Raw genomic sequence first — 19,724 nt, 5'->3', positions numbered from 1 at the left:
GCTGCTCCAGCCCTCAGCTCCCCCTCCTCCCCCCACCCTCAGCTCCTCCAGCCCTCAGCTCCCCCCATCAGCCTCAGCTCTCCCCCATCAGCTCCCCCGCCAGCTCCTCCAGCCCTCAGCTCCCCCAACCCCATTTCCTCCAGACCTCAGTTCCTCCAGCCCTCTCCCAGCCCTCAGCCCCACCCACTTCAGTTCCTCCAGCCCTCAGCTCTCCCAGCCCTCAGCCCCCCCCACTTCAGCTCCTCCAGCCCTCAGCTCCCACTCCTCCCCTCCTCCCCCCACCCTCAGCCCCCCCAACCCTCAGCCCCCCCCCCCCCCCCCAACTCATCCAGGATATAAACGGATATCTCTGGCAGATGGGAGGGGCCAAACCTTGTTCAGTAATGTGATTAACTAGCAGTAGGCGGGCGGTAGCAACAACTAATGTGACAGGGGAGCAAGAATGTCTTGGGATCTTGAAATCCCCAAAATTTGAATGTGACCTTTGCATTGTGCTATACACCAATACTGTCATTGATTGCACCTGTCCCATTTATCAATATCAATCCTTAAAGTTGTGTGTTAAAAATAGAGGCGGAAAACCAGGCCATCTGCCTCTTAGCATCGTGGGGCTGTAGTGAGGTTTAATCCAGATTACGGCTGACCGTATTTTTTGTTGTTGGTGTCTGTTCCCTAGCCGTCAGTGCATCCTTCATTACACACCCAAGCAGCAGCACAGGTTAGCTAGACAGAATATACAGGATCCCATTGGACTTAACCAATCGCTAGCAATCCCAACCCAACGGTAGAAGCCAGAGAAACAACTAGTCCTATTTACCAATAATATAATATCTGTATATCCTAGTACAGCAGAACTCTATAGGGGATCAAGATGTTCCTAATCAAGACCATGATGCCTAACCCGCTGGCTGGTTTGAATCCTATGGGTGGAGGAGAGGAGGAAGCGGAGGCGGCCCCTGCAGACCCGGCCAAAGCAGCAGGGATGACACGCGAGGAGTATGAGGAGTACCAAAAACAGTTGGTGGAGGAGAAGTAAGTAACCTGCCCTGACTGCCTGAGTTACCTCCATTTTGTTTTGGTGTTGTTGGATCATGAATGGCTATGAGACAACATGGCTGGTTAACCCTACAGAGTGTCGGCTCCACCACCCTTATTCTATCTGACCTTGACAAGCACCATGCAGGAAATCTACAGGAAATCACCTTGCAAATGATTTGTTAATTTTAAATCTTGTTGTTTTGTTGAATTCATAACTTTAATTTATCAACATTTATTCCCGTTGTTACAGATTACAATTTATGTTTATTTTTGCGCTATTTATTTTCTTGAGGGTTTTGTCACTCAAGGTCAGAGCAGACACCTTAACTCCACGACCACCATTACACAATTCATCTCTGATCATTGACCCTCTGCTGTGATATCAACAATGTTGTTTTTGAAGCCACACTGGCTTACCGACATTGAATTTGAATAACACTCAAAAAGTCAGTGCTAAAATAAAGTAAAATGGTCTGTAATACAGTCTGTAAAATAGTCTTACATTTTGAAAAGTGAATTCAGTTCAGTCTAATTTAGAGCCTGAACTATTAAGCCTCCAGGAGGATTTTAAAATGGCTGCTGAATTTCCCCCCATGGTGATTTAATTTAACTGCGACGTTGTAGGAGGAGCTTTGATGGTGAAGTGAAAAATCACAGATCAAAAGTAATCTTACTGCTATGTCTATCTCGAATCATTTCAACACTCTGTCCAGTTTATTCATCCATATCCACAATTTCAGACAGGTACTAGTTGACAAACAGGAGGAGGAGCTCATAACTGTGGTTTCACTGCCATGGCAGCCATTTTGTTTTATTATGTAAAATGATGTGGCCCAGTAGGGCATGTTCAGTCACTGTTCAAAACATTAACTCGCAATCTCTGGATTCTATTAAATTAGATTCTAATTGAATGTTACATCACAGCATAGTTGAAAGATACTGTATGGCGTGTAGAAATACAAAGAGGGTGGGATGGGCTGAGGGAAACTGAGGGTTGAGATGTGGAACTGGAGACGACAGAGGGAGAGGTTTTTTTGGGGTGGGGGGGTCTTGGATGGTTGATGGCCTGGCGGTTAGGATCTCGGGCCGGTGGCTGCTAGGTCGCTGGTTCGGGTCCCGGTTTTGACTTGGTGAGAGATCTTTTGACGTGCCCTTGAGCTGGGCACTTGACCCTGGTTGCTCCTGTGGGTCTCTCTGGATTGGAGTCTTTTAGATGACTGAATGTCATGTCAATGTTGAGCTGCTTCGCTGCGGGTAGATTGTATGTTTTAATATTCAGTAAAATTTATATTTTTTTAATTTATTTAAGCAATCAATAAATGAGTCCATAAATGTTACATTATTTGTGTGTAATAATTTTCTACATTGCAACAAAATATAGCATAGCCTTAGCCTAAAACTGACATGTTACAAGCATTTCTCTACACTCGCAATAACATATGCTAACCATGTGTATGTGACCAATAATAATATTTGATTTAATTTGACATGTTGATGTTTTACAGAAATATAATCTTCTGATGGACGCATCAACCAAACCAGATTATGTAACCAGATTATGTAAGCAGATCAGCCCTTCTTCCCATGATTTAGTGAACAATTCTGTTGTCGTCTGGTGGAAAATGGCCGCACACAGATCCGATGCTAAATGTCAAAGCACTTTTACTTAAAGCCTGCGGTTATAATGCATTATAAGAGCGTGTATGACCACCTTATAACCATCTTGTATTCCTCATTTTGTGTTGGATGTCTTCGGGCCTATGACTCTCAGAGCAGAGCAGGAGTTAGTGTTACGCAATGAGTGTACAAAACATTAGGAACACCTTGCTAATATTGAGTTGACCCCCTTTTGCCCTCAGAACAGCCTCAATTCGTCAGGGAACTACAAGGTGTCCAAAGCGGTCCACAGGGATGCTGGCCCATGTTGACTCCAATGCTTCCTAAAGTTGTGTGAGGTTGGCTGGATGTCCTTTGGGTGGTGGGTCATTCTTGATACACACGGGAAACTGTTGAGTGTGAAAAACCCAGCAGCGTTGCAGTTCTTGGCACACTCAAACTGATGCGTCTGGCACCTACTACCATACCCCGTTCAAAGGCACTTAAATATTTTGTCTTGCCCATTCACCCTCTGAATGGCACACACACAATTCATGTCTCAATTGTCTCAAGGCTTAAAAATCCTTCTTTAACCTGTCTCTTCATCTACACTGATTTGAAGTGGATTTAACAAGTGACATCAATAAAGGATCATAGCTTTCACCTGGATTCACTTGGTCAGTCTATGTCATGGTAATGTTTTGTACAATCAGTGTACTGTGGCTGTGTTGGGTAATTTGTCCTAATCCTCAATCTGGCCCAAACCCTCAATCTGGCCAACTAATAATCCTCACGTTTAATTGGCTAGGGGAAACAGTTCCCTCTCCACAGCGACCAATGAGGTTGGCACATATACACGCTGCCCTATATCCATAGACTTGAAATCACTGGCCACTTTAATAATGGAACACTAGCCACTTTAATAACGTTTACATATTTTGCATTACTCATCTCATTTGAACAACACCATTCAAAAATTTGGGGTCACTTAGAAATGTCCTTGTTTTTTAAAGAAAAGCAAATTTTTTGGTCCATTAAAATAACATCAAATTGATCAGGAATACAGTGTAGACATTGTTGATGTTGTAAATGACTATTGTAGCTGGAAACGGCAGATTTTTTAATGGAATATCTACATAGGCCCATTATCAGCTACCATCACTCCTGTGTTCCAATGGCACGTTGTGTTAGCTAATCCAAGTTTATCATTTTAAAAGGCTGATTGACCATTAGAAAACCCGTTTGCAATTATGTTAGCACAGCTGAAAACTGTTGTGCTAATTAAAGACGCAATAAAAATGGCCTTCTTTAGACTAGCTGAGTATCTGGATCATCAGCATTTGTGGGTTCGATTACAGGATCAAAATGGCCAGAAACAAAGGACTTTCTTCTTAAACTCGTCAGTCTATTCTCATTCTGAGAAATTAAGGCTATTCCATGCGAGAAATTGCCAAGAAACTGAAGATCTCATACAATGCTGTGTACTACTCCCTCGCGGTACAGCGCAAACTGGCTCTGACCAGAATAGAAAGAGGAGTGGGAGGCCCCAGTGCACAACTGAGCAAGAGAACAAGTACATTAGTGTCTAGTTTGAGAAACAGACACCTCACAAACACCAATCTCAACGTCAACAATGAAGAGGTGACTCTGTGATGCTGGCCTTCTAGGCAGAGTTGCAAAGAAAAAGCCATATCTCAGACTTGCCAATAAGAATAATGTATTAAGATGGGCAAAAGAACACAGACACTGAACAGAGGAACTCTGCCTAGAAGGCCAGCATCCCGGAGTCGCCTCTTCACTGTTGGTAATCGAACCCACAAATGCTGATGCTCCAGATACTCAACTAGTCTAAAGAAGGTTTTATTGCTTCTTTAATTAGCACAACAGTTTTCAGCTGTGCTAACATAATTGCAAAAGGGTTTTCTAATGATCAATTAGCCTTTTAAAATGATAAACTTGGATTAGCTAACACAACGTGCCATTGGAACACAGGAGTGATGGTTGCTGATAATGGGCCTCTGTACACCGATGTAGATATTCCATTACAAAAAAACGTTTCCAGCTACAACAGTCATTTACAACATTAACAATGTCTACACTGTATTTCTGTTATTTTAATGGATAAAAACAAGGGCATATCTAAGTGACCCCAAACTGTTGAACGGTAGTCTACATACTGTATTCTATTACATTCTATATTCTTAGTCTATGCCGCTCTGACATTGCTCGTCCAAATATTTATTTCCTTTACTTTAGATTTGTGTGTATTGGGTATATGTTGTGAAATTGTTCGATATTACTTGTTAGATATTACTGCACTGTTGGAGCTAGAAACACAAGCATTTTCACTACAACCGCAATAACATCTGCTAAACATGTGTATGTGACCAATAACATTTTATTTGAACATAGCCAAGAGAATTGTTGTGTTACAAATGGCACCCTATTCTCTTTAGTGTGTACTACTTTTGAACAGGGCCCTGGGGAATCCCATAGGGCTCTGGCCAAAAGTAATAATATGTTGTATTGTCACATACACCCGATAAGTGCAGTGAAATGTGTTGTATTTCAGGGTGAGAGAGGGTCACCTTGTGTGCTCAGGTATTCAAAAAAGCATTCTTCTGGTTATCAGACCAACGCTCTAACCACTAGGCTAGTGCATTATATAGAGAATAGGGCTCTAACTGCTAGGCTAGTGCATTAGAGAATAGGGCTCTAACCGCTAGGCTAGTGCATTAGAGAATAGGGCTCTAACTGCTAGGCTAGTGCATTATATAGAGAATAGGGCTCTAACCACTAGGCTAGTGCATTATATAGAGAATAGGGCTCTAACTGCTAGGCTAGTGCATTAGAGAATAGGGCTCTAACCGCTAGGCTAGTGCATTAGAGAATAGGGCTCTAACCACTAGGCTAGTGCATTATATAGAGAATAGGGCTCTAACTGCTAGGCTAGTGCATTAGAGAGTAGAGCTCTAACCACTAGGCTAGTGCATTATATAGAGAATAGGGCTCTAACCGCTAGGCTAGTGCATTAGAGAATAGGGCACTAACTGCTAGGCTTGTGCATTAGAGAATAGGGCTCTAACTGCTAGGCTTGTGCATTAGAGAATAGGGCTCTAACCACTAGGCTAGTGCATTATATAGAGAATAGGGCTCTAACCGCTAGGCTAGTGCATTAGAGAATAGGGCTCTAACTGCTAGGCTAGTGCATTATATAGAGAATAGGGCTCTAACCACTAGGCTAGTGCATTATATAGAGAATAGGGCTCTAACTGCTAGGCTAGTGCATTAGAGAGTAGGGCTCTAACCACTAGGCTAGTGCATTAGAGAATAGGGCTCTAACCGCTAGGCTAGTGCATTAGAGAATAGGGCTCTAACTGCAAGGCTAGTGCATTATATAGAGAATAGGGCTCTAACCACTAGGCTAGTGCATTAGAGAATAGGGCTCTAACCACTAGGCTAGTGCATTATATAGAGAATAGGGCTCTAACTGCTAGGCTAGTGCATTAGAGAGTAGGGCTCTAACCACTAGGCTAGTGCATTATATAGAGAATAGGGCTCTAACTGCTAGGCTAGTGCATTAGAGAATAGGGCTCTAACTGCTAGGCTAGTGCATTAGAGAGTAGGGCTCTAACCACTAGGCTAGTGCATTATATAGAGAATAGGGCTCTAACTGCTAGGCTAGTGCATTATATAGAGAATAGGGCTCTAACTGCTAGGCTAGTGCATTAGAGAGTAGGGCTCTAAGGCTCTAACCGCTAGGCTAGTGCATTAGAGAATAGGGCTCTAACTGCTAGGCTAGTGCATTAGAGAATAGGGCTCTAACTGCTAGGCTAGTGCATTATATAGATAATAGTGTTCTAGCCACTAGGCTAGTACATTAGAGAATAGGGCTCTAACTGCTAGGCTAGTGCATTAGAGAGTAGGGCTCTAAGGCTCTAACCGCTAGGCTAGTGCATTAGAGAATAGGGCTCTAACTGCTAGGCTAGTGCATTAGAGAATAGGGCTCTAACTGTTGGCGAGTGCATTAGAGAGTAGGGCTCTAACCACTAGGCTAGTGCATTATATAGAGAATAGGGCTCTAACTGCTAGGCTAGTGCATTAGAGAGTAGGGCTCTAACCACTAGGCTAGTGCATTAGAGAATAGGGCTCTAACTGCTAGGCTAGTGCATTATATAGAGAATAGGGCTCTAACCACTAGGCTAGTGCATTATATAGAGAATAGGGCTCTAACTGCTAGGCTAGTGCATTAGAGAGTAGGGCTCTAACCACTAGGCTAGTGCATTATATAGAGAATAGGGCTCTAACTGCTAGGCTAGTGCATTAGAGAATAGGGCTCTAACTGCTAGGCTAGTGCATTAGAGAGTAGGGCTCTAACCACTAGGCTAGTGCATTATATAGAGAATAGGGCTCTAACTGCTAGGCTAGTGCATTATATAGAGAATAGGGCTCTAACTGCTAGGCTAGTGCATTAGAGAGTAGGGCTCTAAGGCTCTAACCGCTAGGCTAGTGCATTAGAGAATAGGGCTCTAACTGCTAGGCTAGTGCATTAGAGAATAGGGCTCTAACTGCTAGGCTAGTGCATTATATAGATAATAGTGTTCTAACCACTAGGCTAGTACATTAGAGAATAGGGCTCTAACTGTTGGCGAGTGCATTAGAGAGTAGGGCTCTAACCACTAGGCTAGTGCATTATATAGAGAATAGGGCTCTAACTGCTAGGCTAGTGCATTAGAGAATAGGGCTCTAACCGCTAGGCTAGTGCATTATATAGATAATAGTGTTCTAACCACTAGGCTAGTACATTAGAGAATAGGGCTCTAACTGCTAGGCTAGTGCATTAGAGAGTAGGGCTCTAAGGCTCTAACCGCTAGGCTAGTGCGGCTCTAACTGCTAGGCTAGTGCATTAGAGAATAGGGCTCTAACTGCTAGGCTAGTGCATTAGAGAATAGGGCTCTAACTGCTAGGCTAGTGCATTAGAGAATAGGGCTCTAACCACTAGGCTAGTGCATTATATAGAGAATAGGGCTCTAACTGCTAGGCTAGTGCTAGTGGTCAACCTGCCCGCTTGACCCTATCCCCTCCTCTCTTCTCCAGACCATTTCCGGAGACCTTCTCCCTTACCTCACCTCGCTCATCAACTCATCCTTGACCGCTGGCTACGTCCCTTCCGTCTTCAAGAGAGCGAGAGTTGCACCCCTTCTGAAAAAACCTACACTCGATCCCTCTGATGTCAACAACTACAGACCAGTATCCCTTCTTTCTTTTCTCTCCAAAACTCTTGAACGTGCCGTCCTTGGCCAGCTCTCCTGCTATCTCTCTCAGAATTACCTTCTTGATCCAAATCAGTCAGGTTTCAAGACTAGTCATTCAACTGAGACTGCTCTTCTCTGTGTCACGGAGGCGCTCCGCACTGCTAAAGCTAACTCTCTCATCTCTGCTCTCATCCTTCTAGACCTATCGGCTGCCTTTGATACTGTGAACCATCAGATCCTCCTCTCCACCCTCTCCGAGCTGGGCATCTCCGGCGCGGCCCACGCTTGGATTGCGTCCTACCTGACAGGTCGCTCCTACCAGGTGGCGTGGCGAGAATCTGTCTCCGCACCACGTGCTTTCACCACTGGTGTCCCCCAGGGCTCTGTTCTAGGCCCTCTCCTATTCTCGCTATACACCAAGTCACTTGGCTCTGTCATATCCTCACATGGTCTCTCCTATCATTGCTATGCAGACGACACACAATTAATCTTCTCCTTTCCCCCCTCTGATAACCAGGTGGTGAATCGCATCTCTGCATGTCTGGCAGACATATCAGTGTGGATGACGGATCACCACCTCAAGCTGAACCTCGGCAAGACGGAGCTGCTCTTCCTCCCGGGGAAGGACTGCCCGTTCCATGATCTCGCCATCACGGTTGACAACTCCATTGTGTCCTCCTCCCAGAGTGCTAAGAACCTTGGCGTGATCCTGGACAACACCCTGTCGTTCTCAACTAACATCAAGGCGGTGACCCGTTCCTGTAGGTTCATGCTCTACAACATTCGCAGAGTACGACCCTGCCTCACGCAGGAAGCGGCGCAGGTCCTAATCCAGGCACTTGTCATCTCCCGTCTGGATTACTGCAACTCGCTGTTGGCTGGGCTCCCTGCCTGTGCCATTAAACCCCTACAACTCATCCAGAACGCCGCAGCCCGTCTGGTGTTCAACTTTCCCAAGTTCTCTCACGTCACCCCGCTCCTCCGCTCTCTCCACTGGCTTCCAGTTGAAGCTCGCATCCGCTACAAGACCATGGTGCTTGCCTACGGAGCTGTGAGGGGAACGGCACCTCCGTACCTTCAGGCTCTGATCAGGCCCTACACCCAAACAAGGGCACTGCGTTCATCCACCTCTGGCCTGCTCGCCTCCCTACCTCTGAGGAAGTACAGTTCCCGCTCAGCCCAGTCAAAACTGTTCGCTGCTCTGGCACCCCAATGGTGGAACAAACTCCCTCACGACGCCAGGTCAGCGGAGTCAATCACCACCTTCCGGAGACACCTGAAACCCCACCTCTTTAAGGAATACCTAGGATAGGATAAAGTAATCCTTCTAACCCCCCCCCCCCCTTAAAAGAGTTAGATGCACTATTGTAAAGTGGTTTTTCCACTGGATATCATAAGGTGAATGCACCAATTTGTAAGTCGCTCTGGATAAGAGCGTCTGCTAAATGACTTAAATGTAAATGTAAATGTAGTGCATTAGAGAATAGGGCTCTAACTGCTAGGCTAGTGCATTAGAGAGTAGGGCTCTAACCACTAGGCTAGTGCATTATATAGAGAATAGGGCTCTAACTGCTAGGCTAGTGCATTAGAGAATAGGGCTCTAACTGCTAGGCTAGTGCATTAGAGAGTAGGGCTCTAACCACTAGGCTAGTGCATTATATAGAGAATAGGGCTCTAACTGCTAGGCTAGTGCATTATATAGAGAATAGGGCTCTAACTGCTAGGCTAGTGCATTAGAGAGTAGGGCTCTAAGGCTCTAACCGCTAGGCTAGTGCATTAGAGAATAGGGCTCTAACTGCTAGGCTAGTGCATTAGGGAATAGGGCTCTAACCGCTAGGCTAGTGCATTATATAGATAATAGTGTTCTAACCACTAGGCTAGTACATTAGAGAATAGGGCTCTAACTGCTAGGCTAGTGCATTAGAGAGTAGGGCTCTAAGGCTCTAACCGCTAGGCTAGTGCGTTAGAGAATAGGGCTCTAACTGCTAGGCTAGTGCATTAGAGAGTAGGGCTCTAACCACTAGGCTAGTGCATTATATAGAGAATAGGGCTCTAACTGCTAGGCTAGTGCATTAGAGAGTAGGGCTCTAACCACTAGGCTAGTGCATTATATAGAGAATAGGGCTCTAACTGCTAGGCTAGTGCATTATATAGAGAATAGGGCTCTAACTGCTAGGCTAGTGCATTAGAGAGTAGGGCTCTAAGGCTCTAACTGCTAGGCTAGTGCATTAGAGAATAGGGCTCTAACTGCTAGGCTTGTGCATTAGAGAATAGGGCTCTAACCGCTAGGCTAGTGCATTATATAGATAATAGGGTTCTAACCACTAGGCTAGTACATTAGAGAATAGGGCTCTAACTGCTAGGCTAGTGCATTATATAGAGAATAGGGCTCTAACCGCTAGGCTAGTGCATTATATAGAGAATAGGGCTCTAACCACTAGGCTAGTGCATTATATAGAGAATAGGGCTCTAACCACTAGGCTAGTGCATTATATAGAGAATAGGGCTCTAACTGCTAGGCTAGTGCATTATATAGAGAATAGGGAGCCACTTGGAACACAACCAAGGATTCTCATAATGATTATCTTAAAGTCAATACACTAATGAGTTGACCACGGTTGTATAATCTGACTGCCCAATGCCTATTGACATGCTACGGGTTGTGATGACATGCTACGGGTTGTGATGACATGCTACGGGTTGTGATGACATGCTACGGGTTGTGTAAAGCCATAATAATGACACAGGAGGAAAGCAGTTGAAACGTTGGTTTAATCCATTATTATCATTGGAGCCATAGAGTTTGCAGCTTTTGATTTTTCTAAACAGGAGGAAATACTGTATAAGCAGCACATTAGATGATAAAGTCATAAATAGTACAACCATACAACTATTTATTATAGCAGCCAGCCCAGACATCCTCCATGTTCTCGCCAGCCCAGACATCCTCCATGTTCTCCTTTCAAATTCCGGAAGAATCATATGACTGAACAGTGAGAGTATGTAGTGTGAACCTCCTTACCTCTTTACCTAAACCCATCTGATGGTTTACCCATGAGACATGTAGCATGTCGTTAAGGTCAATCTCCATAAGCGCTGCATCCTCTTAGCTTCACAGTATCATGTGTTGCATTAGTATGGTATATTGACTGTCCCTTTGGTTGAAACAAGATCATACTCAGACCGTTATTGTTGCTTGAATACAAATGAAACAAGTATACAGTATGCATGCATATAAAGTTATCCATTATGTAGTCACACTATATATAAATTAATTAATCAATCAAAATTAATCAATCATTTATTTTCTCTGTTGTTCAGGATGGAGAGAGATGCCGACTTCTTACACAAGAAAGCTGAGAGGGCAACTCTGCGGGTGTGCCTACGAGACAAGTACAGACTCCCAAAGGTGACAACCCATTCCTCCTGAATTACAACCTGTTCAGCCCCCTGTGACAACCTATTCCTCCTGAATTACAACCTGTACAACCCTGTCACTAATCACTCTCTAGAGTAGATGATTTCAACTTTACTTTACTTCCTGAATTCTGCACTGTTTTATGTTATACTGTATGTTTACATACTTGTAGAGCAAATGTTAAAATAGCAAACACGTTCATTGCCATTAATTGCTCAGATGCAGAGACCTTTGGATGGAACAATGAGGTTATGTAATTTTACATTTCAAATTTATTTAACTAGGCAAGTCAGACAAATTAGGTGACAAAACAAATTCTTATTTACAATGACGGCCAACCCCGGATGACACTAGGACAATGGTGTGCCGCCCTTGTGACTCCCAAACACGGCCGGTTGTGATACAGCCTGGATTCTGTGTTGACGCCTCTAGCGCTGAAGATCCAGTACCTTAGACCGCTGCGCCACTCGGGAGCCCAAACGTAGACTACAATTGTACTTCCTAAATTGACTGAATTGAAATGGACTCAAACCTCAACCCTGGTGATCACCTCAATGGTTGAGCCTGACCTGTAGTGGTTGATGTTTACAGGCTAGACGCTGTTTTTATCCCTTGGCCTAGTACTTGGGCAGTTTACTTTAGGCCGTACAGCGGGAGGTGGAGGTGGCTAACAGCCAGCAGATTACAGTGAAGGCAAGATGTTCCATAAAAGACCTGAAGACTTGACATGGTGTCCTATATTGTGCTGTGGGCTTAAAACAAGACCAGAAGCCATCTGCTCTGCTAGGTGTTAATGTGGCTCTGGGGAGTGAAGACAGTGCTGGTTGAGCGACGTTGACAGCCACATCTAGGTTAGATTCTGTAGAATAATCTACTGAATCTGTTTGGATCTATTGGGATCTATTGAAAGCTGCTTGATAAGGAAGTTATTTTTAACCAGTTGTTATGACGAGCGGAAATAAGGTACAGTTCGATTTCTGATTTTATATACGTCATTACTGAAAGATAGTTCAATGTTTTTGATTTGAATGGATATATTACCACTACCATGTATAAAGCTGTGCTTACAGTAGCAAAAAGCAGAATATATATTTATATAATTTAAGTATTGAAAATAAATCATCCTGACTGAGGTGAACGTAAATGGCTTCTGTGTTTGCTTTTTGCAGAATGCCTCACACGTCATTCAGTTCAATATTCAATCTTCTTGTTCGTTATTTTCATTTCTATATGTGGAACGACACTTCAAAACACTTCAAAACAATAGACAACATATTCATATATCATGAATATGTATAGATTCAGTTAGTTTAAATAGACATGTTTATGGAAAAGGCTATACAACATATACAACGACTATTGAGTCCAGCAAGTATTGTTTCACCATGACAGACAACCCAACATAAAGATTATTTTACATTTGATTAAAGTCATTGTACAAGATAGTCATCACAACTGAGGAACACAATGAATGGTGAAATAACGTGATTGTATTTGTAACTGCAAAATCTGTCATGTTTAACTAATGGAATTAGTCTCTTGTGTAAGACTGTGGCGGACATCTTTAGAATCCTCACACCTGGCCGTCGTCATGGTTAACAACGGAAAGGCTAACGCAGGTTTCAGATCAGCCTTCCTGGAGTTTAGAAAGTAGGTTCCAATAGGTTCTAGAATGGAGGTTTTAACAGGTTCTAGAATGTAGGTTTGAGGTTGCCGCAGTTTATTCAGTCAATCTGTGTCTTCTTCTTCTTCTTTATTGCATTAAGTGTGCTCAAACTAAGGATTCCTAAGTGACCATTTGTTTTTACTAGTGACGTGTGCACCAGTGAGGTGTTAAAACGACACTCATCCCGTGCCTTGCGTGTAGTTGTGTGTAGTTATTGCAGGATACCAGGTTGTGTCAGAGGAACACCCTAAAAATGATCAAAGACTCCAGCCACTGTCTGTTCTCTCTGCTGCCACACGGCAAGTGGTACCGGATCGCCATATCTGGGACCAGAAACTCCTGAAGTTTCTACCCAAAAGCTATAAGACTGCTGAACAGTTAATCAAATGGCTACCCAGACACTCTGCTTTTCACCCCCTACTTATATGTACATAGTACTTCAATAAATCACCTAACCAAACCTACATGTACATTTTACCTCAATCAATCACTCCAACACCCTCATACCCCAGTACACTGACTCGGTACCGGTACTCCTTGTATATAGATAGCCTTTATATACCCTCGTCATTGTTATTTAATCGTGTTACTATTTTTTTTTTTTTATTTTTTTTTACATCTATTTGGAAATTTTCTTACTTTTTAACTGCATTGTTGGCAAAGGGCTCGTAAGTAAACATTTCACAGTGAAGTCTACACTTGTTGCATTAGTTTAATTTATTTGATGTCTCTCCATGTTTTACTAGCTAATCTAACATCTGTCTGTACAGAGCGAGACAGGATGAAAGAGGTTGTCTGTCTGTGTGTCTGTGTCTGTCTGTGTCTGTCTGTGTCTGTCTGTGTCTGTCTGTCTCGGTAGCTAATCCAATGTACTGCAAAGCGCTTTGTGACAACTGCTGACATAAAAACATCAGTTATGAATGAATTTGATTTATTTGTAATGATTTCATTGATTGATTGATTTATTGATTGATTGTCTGTGTTGGTCTAGCTGTAGTATGGTATCTTTCTATTTCACTGGCTAATCTGATGTCTGTGTTGTCCCCTACAGAGACAAGAGTGTAACTGTAGAAGATATCTCTGTCTCACATGCGGACGCTGTGTTGTTGATGTCTTGTTCCTACAGACCCAGCATGAGACAGGAGTATAGCTGCAGTAGGCTGTCTGTCTCACTAGCTAATCTCATGCCTGTGTTGGCCTCTACATGAACACAAGTGTACAGTGGCAAGAAAAAGTATGTGAACCCTTTGGAATTACCTGGATTTCTGCATAAATTGGTCATCAAATTTGATCTGATCATCTAAGTCACAACAATAGACAAACACAGTATGCTTAAACTAATAACACACAAATTATTGTATTTTTCTTGTCTATATTGAATATATCGTTTAAACATTCACAGTGTAGATTGAAACAAGTATGTGAACTCCTAGGCTGACTTCTCCAAAAGCTAATTGGAGTCAGGGGTCAACTAACCTGGAGTCCAATAAATGAGACAAGATTGGAGATATTGGTTAGAGCTGCCCTGCCCTATAAAAAACACTCACAACATTTGAGTTTGCTATTCACAAGAAGCATTGCCTGATGTGAAATATGCCTCGAACAAAAGAGATCTTAGAAGACCTGATTAAGAATAGTTGCCCTGCATGAAGCTGAAAAGGTTTACAAAGTATCTCTAAAAGTCAGTCCACCGTAAGACAAATTGTCTATAAATGGAGAAAGTTCAGCACTGCTGCTACTCTCCCTAGGACTGGCCGTCCTGCAAAGATGACTGCAAGCGCACAGCGCAGAATGCTCAATGAGGTTAAGAAGAATCCTAGAGTGTCAGCTAAAGACTTACAGAAATCTCTGGAACATTCTAACATCTCTGTTGACGAGTCTACGATACGTAAAACACTAAACAAGAATGGTGTTCATGGGAGAACACCACGGAAGAAGTTACTGCTGTCCAAAAAAAACATTTCTGCACGTCTGAAGATTGCAAAAGAGCACCTGGATGTTCCAAAATATTATGTGGACAGATTATTTGGAAGGAACACACAACACTGTGTGTGGAGAAAAAAAGGCACAGCACACCAACATCAAAACCTCATCCCAACTGTAAAGTATGGTGGAGGGAGCATCATGGTTTGGGGCTGCTTTGCTGCCTCAGGGACTGGACAGCTTGCTATCATTGGCGGAAAAATGAATTCCCATGTTTATCAAGACATTTTCAGGAGAATGTAAGGCTATCTGTCCGCTAACTAAAACTCAACAGAAGTAAATCAACAACAGATTGGCTTCAAGAGAAGAAAATACACCTTCTAGAGTCTCCTGACCTCAACCTGATTGAGATGCAGTGACATGACCTCAAGAGAGCGGTTCACACCAGACATCACAAGAACATTTCTAAATTGAAACAGTTTTGTAAAGAGGAATGGTCCAAAATTCCTCCTGACCGTTGTGCTGGTCTGATTCACAACTACAGAAAACGTTTGGTTGAGGTTATTGCTGCCAAAGGAGGATTAACCAGTTATTAAATCCAAGGGTTCACATACTTTTTCAACCCTGCACTGTGAATGTTTACACGGTGTGTTATTAGTTTAAGCAGACTGTGTTTGTCTATTGTTGTGATTTAGATGAAGTTCAGATACAATTTTATGACCAATTTATGCAGAAGTCCAGGTAATTCCAAAGGATTCATATACTTTTTTCTTGCCGCTGTAGTAGGTTGTTTACATCTGTATCAGTCTCTCCCTTTTTAAAGGCCAAGCAAAAGACATGAGAGTAGTAGGTTATGTCTGTCTGTCTGGTCTGTCTGGTCTGTCTGGTCTGTCTGTCTGTCTGTCTGGCTGGCTGGCTGGCTGGCTGGCTGGCTGGCTAATCTAATGTCAGCATTGGTCTTTTAGTGGGAGCAGGGCAGCGAGCAGTAACTAACGACACTAGCTAATGTAATATCTCTAATGTTTCTCTAACAGAGCGAGCAGGACGAGAACATGATCTCCGTCTGTCTTACTAGCTGATGTCCTGACTAATAATAATATTACAAGCTATAAAATAAATATAATGTCTGTATTGGTCTCTACTCTCTCCAGAGCGAGCAGGACGATAACATGCTGGCCATGGCTGGAGACGACGTGGACGTACCCGAGGAGCTCCTCAAGATGGTGGACGAGGATGCCACGGAGGAGGAGGACAAGGACTCCATCTTGGGTGGCATTCAGAACCTCCAGAACATGGACATGGACCAGCTCAAGGAGAAGGCCTCGGCCACCGTGACGGAGATGAAAGCCAAGGCAGAGGAGAAATGCTCTGTCATGTAAATAAAATAAAATGGAAGATTTCACTTCATGAACAGCAGGTCCCAATTCCATCCCTAGCCCGATTCGATCCCTTGGCCCTAACCCTTCAATGTTTGCAGATCTGAAGGTGGAAGAAATATGGTGGAAGCTGTACCACCACACTGCCTATACTTATTAAGACCATTAGACATGCTAACATAAAGGTGTAAAGGAACAAGGGGGAGGGAAAGGGAGTGATTTAGGACCGACTGTAAACAAACCGATCCTATAAGAGTCTCCAATCTCCACCCAGCAGACCTGGGTTTAAAATAAGTATCTGAGCTATTTTAAAGCTCCTATACTCAACTGGTGGACCGCATCTATTTATTGTTAAAAAAATAGAACTCGATCGGGCTTCGACCCCTGGTATCATTTAAACACACATAAGACATGTAGAATTGCAGGAAATTAGCTTTGAAACAGCAACAAAATTCTCTGCCCAATGTGAAATGTGTAGAATTGCAGGGAATTTGCTTTAAAACTGCAAAATTTTCTCTCCGCCAACAAGAGGGGTGTGAACAGTTTGGGGTCCAATGGGTTGTGAGGTTGGGGTTTGTTACTACGCCGATAAATGACATTATCCATCTGGACCTTAGCCACATAGGAAATTTGTTTGACCAGACCTTCTCAACTAGTACTTGAGTACCCATGTTTTAAAGTCTCCTTTGAGTGTTTTGATTGAGCCTGTCTGGGGAGTGCCAAATGGATGGGCCGAGTTGGTTTGCACTTTTGGTACTATTCCATTGGTTCCATAATTGTGCCAGGTAAGCTCAATCAAGCACAGCTGAAAGAAAAGATATTATTTGAACCCAGGTCTAAGAGAGTCCTCTATCTCCCCCTATCAATGATCAAAGCTGTGAAATCTGCTTGGCGACATCCAATGGTAGCAGGTCTTGCTGAAATGGAAGTTAATTTCCCAAACAACTTCTTGTGTGACTCGGTTTCTGTTTTGAAGTCTCCCCTTAATTTGCTGTTTGTATAACTTGTAAAAGTACGTATTTTTTGTATGTGTGTGAATGAATGCTGTTTTAGATTGTTTCTCCCCCATCTGTGTTATTCTCCATGTTTCATCGGTTAATTAGGAAATTATGACACTCATGATGGCCACTTTTACACTTTATGCAACTGACAATATTTTGGACAGTTGCAAAATGCATTCTGTTGCATATCCTGCTCCACACATACAATTGTAAATCTTTGACAATCACCTCTATCAATGTTTATCCAAAACAACAAGCATAAAACAAGCCTGTAAGAGATAAATACTTGCAGTTTTGCACAATCCATCATTTAAATAAAATATATAGTCTTTAATCCATAATTAAACAAACTGTACATTAACATTGACCTACACACTGAAGTACTAATGTTAAGGATTTTGGATTATTCTAAAATATATATATATATATATTAAATGTAAAGTTATGTTGTGCTGTTAGAATTATACATGTTCATGCAGAAGCCAATGACAAATAAAACGACTGACTTGTATAAAATGACCGACTATTTGACATTATTTCTCTTATAGCTGTTCACAGATCCGAAGCCTTCTATTTACAAATACATATATTCCTAATGGGTGATATAACAGACAGAAATCGAAAGTAACTCTAGATTAGATTTTAAATATGTGAATTACACTAGCACACTATCAGAGGCTGAATAAAGAAATGGGTCTTCGAATCATCTGAGATTATTTAGCAACTGTTGTTAGGGTAGGTTAGTTTGGGTGAAGAAACCCTCCATCTTGTGAGTTTCACGTGAGTCCAATGTTCAGAATGCCTTGGATTGGGAATGTTCTGGTAAACCATTAGCCGTTAATAGGACGAAGGTTGCCGAGGAGGTTGTCCCACCTCATCAGGTTAACTGCTTATGACAGACTCTCAAATGATTTGGATTGGACTCAGTTAGCTAGAATACTAGACAAGACAAGTTGTGTTCAAGTTTCCACAGAAGGTTAGAGTTATATAGGGGGAATGGAAGACACGTTTTCTGTATCTTGATGAAATCATATAGCCAGTATTTTACATTAGAAACCCACACATCACATATTCCTCAGTGGAGTAGTTGGAACCTCCTCAAAGGTGTGAGATTAGATCATCACATACTTTTTACTAGTGTGAGCCAGCTAGATGACTGGTTTTCAACAGACAGAGCAATGTCAAAACCAAAGGCACAACAATGTCAGAGGTACAATAATAGCATATAAAACCTGTTCTACATAATATCCAGCTATCAAATTGCTCATACGGTTGTCAAGGCCAAGGATCAATAGACTCATTGAAGATTTTTTTTAATTAAATTGAAATGCTTGACATTCATTTACTAAATGGACTTTAACAAAGTTGCCCCCCAGCCCTGGATATTGTAATTAATAATGTGAACTACAAATATGGTAATGAGTCAAGAGTCCAATAACCCTTTTATATCCAATATGCATCCCCTAATTGTAACTAAAATATATATTTAAGTTACAAGCCTGTGTTGTAAATGACAAGCTACAGTACATCGTGACTGCTAGTTCTCAGCACACTAGATCCTGCTCTCTTTGTGCAGTGCCTACCGGACTCTTTGGCAAACAGAGGATAATGTTACCTTCTGCAATTAGGAAAAGCTAAATAGTTTTAAGGGTTTTACCTCTTTAGAGAAAGAAAAAAACTAATCCCCTTAAGCAGCGTGTGGGCCAGGGATTACCAGACTGCTGTCAATCTTTGCTTAGTGTTAATTACACATATTCCCCACAATATTGAGGAAGTTAAGACATTTTATTTGCACCTCAATGGCAGGCCCACTGGGCCACTGGGCTAAACTAAGGTCTGTATGGTTAACCTCTCACATAATAAGGTTATATACTGTATAGGCCTAAAGATGTAACGATGTAACTACGGCGTGAACTATGACCTCTCAAGTGGTTAGTTAATGGAGCAGAAACTGTCGTGGCTTTCTTGTTCACAGATAATAGGCAACAACAGGCTTACACAGGCCACTCAACTCATTCAACACATTCAAGCCAACTTGAAATATGTCCAATTATCAAGATTACTGGCTGTAGCCTAACATGGATAACACTTATAGCTGTTGCTAATCACATATTATATTATTGTGTGTTTTGGTTGCCAGGTTTTTCAACTAATTTAATAGAATTAAACAAATAAGTATTAATTCAACTAAATAACTGTACAATTGAGCAAATACATGTATTTATTTCTTATTTCTTTATGTATTTAACAATTTTTTTTTTAAATACACAAAACAACTAGGCCTATTTTCAAGTGAAAAAAATGATGACATTTATTTTATTGAAAATTAAAGTATTGGGAGGTGGACGTGTAGACGTCCTCTCTGAGAAAACGTGTAATACGCCGATAGGCCTATCAATAACTATTTAACTATTTAAACTATTTTTTTATGTAGGTCCTAGGCCTGTTTAT

At 42.2% G+C, this 19,724-nt stretch overlaps 1 protein-coding gene across 1 annotated transcript; it reads left to right on the top strand.

The window, feature by feature from the left end:
- Positions 1 to 656: 656 nt before the first annotated feature.
- cplx4a (complexin 4a) lies at positions 657 to 17,779 on the top strand. The gene is made up of 3 exons (XM_071341394.1): positions 657 to 1,032; positions 11,211 to 11,298; positions 16,048 to 17,779. Exons 1-3 carry the CDS (start codon positions 872 to 874, stop codon positions 16,273 to 16,275), a joined length of 477 nt encoding a protein of 158 aa, XP_071197495.1. The 5' UTR covers positions 657 to 871; the 3' UTR covers positions 16,276 to 17,779.
- The last annotated feature ends 1,945 nt before the right edge of the window (positions 17,780 to 19,724 follow it).

This window comes from Salvelinus alpinus, chromosome 1, assembly GCF_045679555.1.
Source record: "Salvelinus alpinus chromosome 1, SLU_Salpinus.1, whole genome shotgun sequence".
Taxonomy (NCBI): domain Eukaryota; kingdom Metazoa; phylum Chordata; class Actinopteri; order Salmoniformes; family Salmonidae; genus Salvelinus; species Salvelinus alpinus.
This window is presented reverse-complemented; position numbering and strand designations above follow the sequence as displayed.

What these genes read in the sequence shown, in the direction of transcription:
- cplx4a (XM_071341394.1), top strand. Translation starts at nt 872, where the DNA reads ATGTTCCTAATCAAGACCATGATGCCTAACCCGCTGGCTGGTTTGAAT. An exon ending in AAACAGTTGGTGGAGGAGAA is followed by an intron (nt 1,033 to 11,210) that starts GTAAGTAACCTG and finishes TCTGTTGTTCAG; the next exon opens with GATGGAGAGAGATGCCGACT. An exon ending in ACAAGTACAGACTCCCAAAG is followed by an intron (nt 11,299 to 16,047) that starts GTGACAACCCAT and finishes TACTCTCTCCAG; the next exon opens with AGCGAGCAGGACGATAACAT.